The sequence below is a fragment of the Kryptolebias marmoratus genome, linkage group LG24, assembly GCF_001649575.2.
Source record: "Kryptolebias marmoratus isolate JLee-2015 linkage group LG24, ASM164957v2, whole genome shotgun sequence".
Lineage (NCBI taxonomy): Eukaryota > Metazoa > Chordata > Actinopteri > Cyprinodontiformes > Rivulidae > Kryptolebias > Kryptolebias marmoratus.
This window is the reverse complement of record NC_051453.1, coordinates 12,625,501-12,633,632: the sequence shown is the minus strand read 5'-3', so window position 1 is coordinate 12,633,632 and position 8,132 is coordinate 12,625,501. Positions and strand designations below refer to the sequence as shown.

General features: G+C 41.7%; 2 protein-coding genes across 2 annotated transcripts; both read right to left on the bottom strand.

Moving 5' to 3' along the window:
* Nucleotides 1–295: 295 nt before the first annotated feature.
* foxd2 (forkhead box D2) lies at nucleotides 296–2,599 on the bottom strand. Its single transcript, XM_025003920.2, has one exon. It carries the CDS (start codon nucleotides 2,129–2,131, stop codon nucleotides 1,034–1,036), a length of 1,098 nt encoding a protein of 365 aa, XP_024859688.1. The 5' UTR covers nucleotides 2,132–2,599; the 3' UTR covers nucleotides 296–1,033.
* A 3,224-nt stretch (nucleotides 2,600–5,823) lies between these two features.
* On the bottom strand, nucleotides 5,824–7,457 carry foxe3 (forkhead box E3). Its single transcript, XM_017407151.3, has one exon. It carries the CDS (start codon nucleotides 7,341–7,343, stop codon nucleotides 6,108–6,110), a length of 1,236 nt encoding a protein of 411 aa, XP_017262640.1. The 5' UTR covers nucleotides 7,344–7,457; the 3' UTR covers nucleotides 5,824–6,107.
* Nucleotides 7,458–8,132: the final 675 nt, after the last annotated feature.

Sequence of the window (8,132 nt, the reverse complement as noted above, 5' to 3'; positions counted from 1 at the left end):
CTCACAACAAATCTGAGCTTTTATTTGCTGCAATTAATTGGTCTAATTCACACCTAACTTACTTTTTTTTAAAGTGTTCTTCTGGGACAAGCTTGTGTTAAATAAAAACACAAAAGTAAAATAGATTCTGCCTGCGTCTGTATCCATTTAGCAAAAAAACATTTTAAAATATAAGGACACCTTTTATAACATTTACATTAAGGACACAGGAAAAAATAGCTAAAATCTAATAATTCTATTTTATCTATTCATTTTAAAGAGCAACTTTGCATTCAATAAAAAGCTACCATTTTTGTCTGTTTCGAAACTCACAAACGTTTATTTTTCTCGCCATTACAACCAAAAAAATAAAATAAAATAAAAAAACCTAGGAACATTTAGGTGCTTATCTAATGGCAACACATGACACACTATATGCTTCACAGATTAAATTGGAAACAGAGAGGAACGAACAATTCAGAGGTGTCCACTGACAACATGAAATGAGTCAGCCACAAGTTCACCTTGTGGGGAGAAAAAAAGGACGTTCTGGGAGAATTTTTCTAAAACTGATATTTTCTTTTGATTCTGATGTCTCCTTTTCTGTCCCCGTGTGCTTTCTATGAGTAAAACCTGAGTTTGCCATCTCTCCTCGGCCCAATAGTGCCACTTTCTCGCCATGCACAAACCAAACACAATTAGAATAAAGATTCTTAATTAATATTTATAAAAACAAATTGGAAATCATCCTTACAGTCATCATTGACAGCTTTAACTTATGTTAAAATATCAGAATTTTTTTGTTTGTTTGTTTGTTTGTTTGTTTTCTCCCACCACCATAAACAAATTCAGGCCGCAGATTGCAGGCCTGCATTGTTTTGTTTTTTCGTTTTGTTTTGTTTTACTTCTGAGTTCTGGGTCTCAGAGTTATCCACATATTTACATCCTATAAATAAACTCATCTCTCCTCGGAAAACTGAATGTTCATCCTACCTTCACATAGGACGACGTCACAATTACTTTCTCATTATTATCTTTTCTCTTTTTTTTAATTTCAGAAAGGACAAGTGTTTATGTTGGGGTTTTTGGAGGGGAAAGTCTGACTCTGCGCTGCCTGAAACATGCCCTCCTGTGATAAGTTCAAGTGCGTGGAGGCGGAGGCCAGGGCCGGGGTCAGCATGGCCAGGATCTGCGCCTGGCTGCCCGGCTGCGCGCTGTACGAGGAGCCGCTGGAGTTGGCCGCTCCGATGATGTTGTCAATGGAGAACGAAGGCCGACTCTGCGCGCTCGAGTCCGTCTTGACTTGGGGCAGAGACGGGCTCAGCTGGGGATAGAAGGGCTTTCTCAAATCGCTCCCCAAAAGGGAGGGCAGGTGATGCGGCGCGGGGAATATGGAGGCGGAGGAGGGCAAGGTGCAGGGCGCGTTGGGGAACGGGAAGGAACCACCTGTGTGGTGCGCGTGGAAAGGGCTGTGGGCTGCGTGGAAGTTCTGCAGCTGAAGTCCGTAGTTGTATCCGTATGGGCCGTATCCAAAGCCAGGCAGAAAGCCCCCGGAGTCCCTGAGGATTTCGTTGTTTTGGTGCCTCTTGAAGCGCTTCCTCCGGCGCAAGAAGCTCCCGTTGTCGAACATGTCCGCGGAGTCCGGGTCCAGGGTCCAGTAGTTGCCCTTCCCGGGGTTGCCGGGCTCCCGGGGTATTTTCACAAAGCAGTCGTTCAGGGAGAGATTGTGGCGGATGGAGTTCTGCCACGCGGGGAACTTTTCCCGGTAGTACGGGAATCGGTTGCTGATGAACTCGCAGATCTCGCTGAGCGTCAGGCGCTTCTTGGGGCTCTGCAGGATGGCCATGGTGATCAGGGCGATGTAGGAGTACGGCGGCTTCACGAGGGCGCTCTTTCTGGGTTTGTCCCCGATCACGGTGCCGGGCTCGGCGCCGGAGCCCAGCTGCTCCGACGGGCAGTCCGAGCTGCTGAGTCCCGGAGAGGACACCCTCTCGGCCGCGTTCTGGGAGTAATTATCGTCCGAGTCGTTGTCCAAGTTGAACTCGTGGATGTATTTCCCGTCTTTCCCCACGGATATGTCCCCACCGACCACATCAATGTCCACATCTTCAGACAATGCAGAGCTGTCGGACATATCCGTGCCCAAAGTCATCCTTGGAGACACCGCTTCACTTCCCCCCCTCTCTCCAAGATTTCTTCTCCCGTTCGGTCAGAGCGCGCGCGCACACACACACACACCCTCCTTCTCTCCCCTACAAACACGCCGGCGTTCTCCAGCTGCTTTATCTCCAACTAACAAAAGCACACATGGCTAAAATCTACCAAAAAGACAAAAATCTCTTTGACCTGTGAATCGGACGACTCCTTGGCATCTGATGCTGGTCATGCGCGACCAAGAGAGGTCCTCAAGAGAAGAAAAAAAAAGAGAGGAAACTTCTGTCTGACACCCGCAAAAAGTCAGCCAAATATAACGTTTTTCTGTCTTGCACCCAGAGGGGTTGCCGTTACCTTCAGATCCGATGGCTTGAGGACCAAAAAGTCTACTTTTGGATATCCAAACGGCTTTCCAAAAACTGTTTTTACGCGCGTGATAAGGGAGACATCCAGCAAGACTCTCACACTATCCTCCTTAGCCCTCAAAAGGTATTTATAGGAGCACGCTGATCACGTGACATTTGTGTCACTGTTACCAGGAACTACTGGGATTTTTTTTCTGCAAAATGATAGAAATTGATTCCTTGCGCTTTATCTTTGAGTATATATATATATATATATATATATAGATATATATATATATATATATATATATATGGCATATATATATATATATATATATATATGCCATTAAACCCTAAACTATGTGACCCTCAGTATTTTCCAAAATAAGCTGTTTGAACTTGTTTTAAGACCTGACAGACAGGCGACTCATTCTGCGTTTTATTAATCTGGATGATTAAAACTACAAGATAAATGAACTGTAGAAAAACCTGCACCTATATAGCTTATCCACACCTTTATTTATGACACTTTTTTCTAGACTCTTCAAGGTTAAGCAATCAAGAATTAAAGCGATTTCATTCGATGCTATTTTATTTATGTATTATTTTATTAACTCTTTTGTTTTATTTTAGACTTGGTGACTCAGTTTAACACTATGTTACATGAACAAACAAATAAAATACAACTACTAAAAAAATACAAATTATCACTATTATTATTATTATTATTGTGTTTTCAAAAGATAGATAGATAGATAGATAGATAGATAGATAGATAGATAGATAGATAGATAGATAGATAGATAGATAGATAGATAGATAGATAGATAGATAGATAGTTCAGTTTTTAATTTGAGTAAGTTAAACTACTTATTCTTAAAGACTTTATTTGATTTATTTTGAGACACCGAGGAGAAACACAATTATTTATCTGGATTTAGGAGGGGGGGGGGTACTTTCGTCTGAAAGGTGCACATATTCGTCCTCATCAGGAGAGAAAAGGCTCTAGGAGACGATGTAAAATAACTGTGTGTCTGTGTGTAAATCTGCAGGTGGAATCAGAGCAGGCGGTTATCAGTTGTTGCACCTGACGCCTGCAGTCTGAGTTTCGTTCATCCTGTCAGTAACCAGCGTGCTGCGTGCTGTCAGGGTAAAGTTAGGGTAAAGTGACCACTCTTTATTTGTCACGGACTACAATTTACAGATGTCTGGCTTCATTTACACGTATTTGAAGCAGATTTTTTTCCTCCCATCTTTATTGACTTTTTTTTTCGATAGAGAAATTAAATTAGGTCAATTTGTTTTATTAATTAATTAATTAATTAATTAATTAATTTATTTATTTATTTATTTATTTATTTATTTATTTATTTATTTATTATTTGTCTGTTTATCCGTCTATTCGTCTTTGGTAACATTCTGAATAGTTTATTATCATTATTATTAATATTAATAATATTATTATTATCTTAATGTAAACATACACCTGGCTTTGCTGTGATGCCGTTCTCATTTCTTTCTAACCAGTGGACACTCAGTAACTGTCTGGCATATTCTGATTCTTTGCGGCCTATTTTAATTTCTTTCTTGCACAGGTTTAGGAGATGTTTACATATTTTTGTATTCATAGTTTTTCTTCCCGTGTTTTAGTATTTTAGTATGTATATTTTTAGGTTATTTTGTTATTTAAGGGTTCAGTTAGTTCATATTATCTGCGTTTGTCCCGAGGAGGAAACTGCCTATTGTAGTTTGTGGTGTTGAAGCGCCCCCTGCTGGTTTCTCTGGAGCAGAAAACTCGCTTTAAAGAACTCTTAATGTGACCGACTGACAGAGTTACTGAGGTTTTCTTTGGTGATAAAAATATAGAGGATGAAAAGGTCCAAACCGAATGACAGGAAGTGATAAAGAATTATGACTCAAAGCTGCCTGTCGGGTTCTTTGTTACTAAACTCAACTGGAATTAAAATGTGAAAATGCAGTCCTATTATTTATGTATTTTTTATTTTAAGGAAAAATGTTCTTAGCTTCCATCGTATCACCCTGTGGTCTTATTAGTTAAAACCTATATTACAATAAAAAATATCCTCATGCTCAACCAGTTTTGGCTTTAATTAAATTTCAGACAATTCAACAATACATCATGTATTGTTATTACTCAGGTGTTTCAAACAACAACGATACAAAACAGAGAATCACATATTGAATTACCCATGTCGGAAGTGCCATGTCTTTGTCCTCTTAAATAATTCAGATTTCACCAGAAGTTTTCCTGTTGAAGGTCTGTCTCAGTCCTCCTTTGGTGCCACCTAGTGGTAGGAAGACGAAACTGCTGTGACTTTCTGATTCTTCAGAATTTCAACAGCAGTCTTTTAATTAATTATTTGTTTACTCACACTAATTATTATTATTATTATTATTATTATTATTATTATTATTATTATTATTATTATTATTATTATTATTATGGCGTCTGTTGTTGTCCCTGTCATTAAACCGTGGTTTACATTTATTGGTTATTGTCCAGGCTTTGTAAATGTTGTCAACAGGCTACACTGAATGTAAATTATTGGTCTTATTAAAGATGTTTTCTTCTCATTTTCAAAAAAAAGAAGAAAAAACAGTTGACAAGAAGAATAAATAGTTTTGTTATTTGCAAATAATAATAATTTCTTTCTGTAGAGATGCCGACTGTTGTTGATACTGAGTTAGATTTGTAGTTTGTAGTTAGAGTTTAGGTTTGTTCATCCAAATATAATCAGACAGCTCAAAGTATTTGTTCATTTCTTATTTATGACCTAAATAGTGTATTTATATACTTATTTGAATCCAAATATTATAAACAATCTTTTATTCCTCCCTTTCAGCTTATCGGTTGAGTGGATCAGTAGACTTGTTTTGACTGGTTTTATGGTAAAATCCTAGTTTTAATTAATTAACTATCTTGTTTCCTGGCTTCATCTGTTCAGAGTATTGATGTCAGACAAACACTTAAATAAGATATAAGAAATAAAACTCACTCCATTAAAAAAATCTAAATGCATTGTAGTATTTTCTTAAATCAAATAAAATACCAGAACTGCTTAAACATCCTGTTTATGTGTTTCTTATAAAGGCTACAGAGAACTTTAACTTTGCTGCCTTTCGATTAAAATATTTTCTGGATTTGAATTAATTGGTCCTATATATAAAAAAAAAACTAATCAAATTGTGTTGATATAGTTTTTTTTTTTTTTTACCAATTAATGTTGAAGATAAGCTACAAAGCAACACTGGCATTTTCACGAACACAAGAAATAAAAGAGATTTTGATTTTAATGAATAAAAAAAACTTTATTTCCAGCGCCTTGTTGTCAGCAATGATATCACACTTTTTAAAAAAGAAATTCTTTGGGTCAGAAAAAAAACAACTATTTTTATACAAAAATATCAGAACTGAAAATAATACAACATGTAAACAGAGAAAAAAAACGGTAACAACACAACTCATGTAGAGATGGAATGTGTTAAATGAGTCTAAATGGCTTTAAGTTTAAAGAGGAATGTTTTATTCTGAGGTGAACACATGAACAAATCTGCTTGAATGAAGATTAAAATAGGAAGTGGGATCACTTCATTGTGCGCAGGTATGTCTCACATGTACCTCTCCAGCCCTGAGCCGAAGCTGCCCTGTCTCATGTAGCTGTTGTTGTAGGAGTTAATGGGGGCGGACAGGCCCAGCAGCTGCTCCGTGTGCTCCGAGCAGGAGCTGTGGCGCAGACCCGGCAGGGACAGCCGGTTCCCGGGGCAGTACACCTGAGAGCCCCCCGAGAACCCGGGCCCGGCCTGGTTCATGGAGGAGGCCAGGCTCGGAGGGGAGGCCGAGGAAGAGGAGGAGGAGTAAGGGTACCCAGAGCTCAGGCCATTTCTGTTCATGTTCGGGTTGACAGTCTGGTTCTGGAAACACGGCTCAGTGCCGGCGACCGAGCAGCTGGAGGCCATGGCGCCCAGCTCGGCGCCGCCCAGACCCAGGCTTTGGGGGTTCAGCTCTGCGCCCTGCGCCCCTGTCTGCTGACTGATGAGGTTGTCGATGCTGAACATGCGCGGCTGTCCTCCCTGGCCCATCCCGGAGGACGGGGTCTGGTAGTGATGCATCATGGCCGGATGCGGGGACGTGGCCGTCAGCTGGGACCCGTACCCTGACCCGATCCCGGCGTACAGGGTGTTGGGGTACGGCGACCGGCCCATCGGCGTGGGGGTAAAGGCGCTGGAGCTCTGCATGTAGCCCGGGTAGGTGCTCACATCTGTGCGCTTAAACCTCTTTCTCCTCCTCAAGAAGCTCCCGTTATCAAACATATCCTCCGCCGCCGGGTCCAGAGTCCAGTAGTTGCCCTTCCCGGGTCTGCCGGGCTCCCTGGGGATCTTCACAAAGCAGTCGTTCAGGGTCAAGTTGTGGCGGATGGAGTTCTGCCACTTTTTGGAGTTCTCCCTGTAGAAAGGAAAGCGCTCCATAATGAACTTATAAATGCCCCCCAGGGTGAGCTTCCTCTCCGGGGAGTTGGCAATGGCCATGGCGATGAGGGCGATGTAGCTGTAGGGGGGCTTGCCCCTCTGTACGGGCCTCTTCCTGCGGCGGCTGCCCGCGGGCAGGTGCTCCTCGGTCTGACCCGGAGCGCCTCCATCCTCCGTGCCGGGGCTGCTCCCCCGCGGCTCAGACTTGATCAGGACGTTGTCCTTGGAGCGGGCCTGCAGCATCAGAGGCGGCGGGGGCAGCGGGGAGTCCAGGCTCACGTTGGGAGACATGACCACAGGGCTGGCCTCTGCTGGCGAGGGCTCTGCGGTCATGTTGCACATCATGCCAGAGAAGTAGGAGTAGTTTGCCAGAGTCATAAACGAAATAATGTCAGGATCAGCTGAGGAGAACGGAGGAAGCAGCTCTCTGACAATACCCCCCCTCTTTGCTGTGGCCAAAATGAGCTCTTGGCCTGCCTTTCGGTTTGGGGTGGTGTGTGTGTCAGTCCAGGTGAGGGAAAGGCGCTGACAGTTTTATAAGACCGGGCAGCAGTGACGTCACTGGCTCTAAAGTGATGATTGACGCAGGAGGACCAATACCCTCCCACCAGCAAAGTGTCTGTTCCCCCTACAACTTCATAGAGACATTTTACAGGTTTACAATAATAATTGTTCATTTTTGTCAAAGAACAAAAACTAAAAAAGTCATTAAGACAAATAAACCTCTGCTTTTTCAGCCTATTTAGTCCTTGCAATTCACAAACACCAGTGGCTGCATCAAGAGATTTTATTCTTGAGGTGGCAAAGTTGGGGGCCTGCAGCTTCCAGCAATGGGTCAGAGTTTATTGTGGCAGGAAAAGTTAACTTTTAGACTTAATTTCATGCATTCAAGTTATTTGTCTAAGCATGTGAATTGCACAAATTACATAAAACCAGATTTAACCAAGTGCTGTTAAACCAACTTCCGGTTTTCACTAATTTAGTTAAGACATAATATTTCCTCAGAAATTTGTCTTGAAACACAGAGTCCTGAATTTTATTTTCAACATCATTTTAAAATTTTTGATAATTTTTTTCGCAAAACATTTGTGATGGGTTTGAGAACAGTCTCAACAGAAGAGGTACCGTGTATAATTAAGTGCACAGAACAGGTGTTAAACTCTTGAA

Bases quoted from the DNA above. Each gene is read 5' to 3' on its own strand.
- foxd2 (XM_025003920.2), bottom strand. From the start codon at position 2,131: ATGACTTTGGGCACGGATATGTCCGACAGCTCTGCATTGTCTGAAGAT.
- foxe3 (XM_017407151.3), bottom strand. From the start codon at position 7,343: ATGACTCTGGCAAACTACTCCTACTTCTCTGGCATGATGTGCAACATG.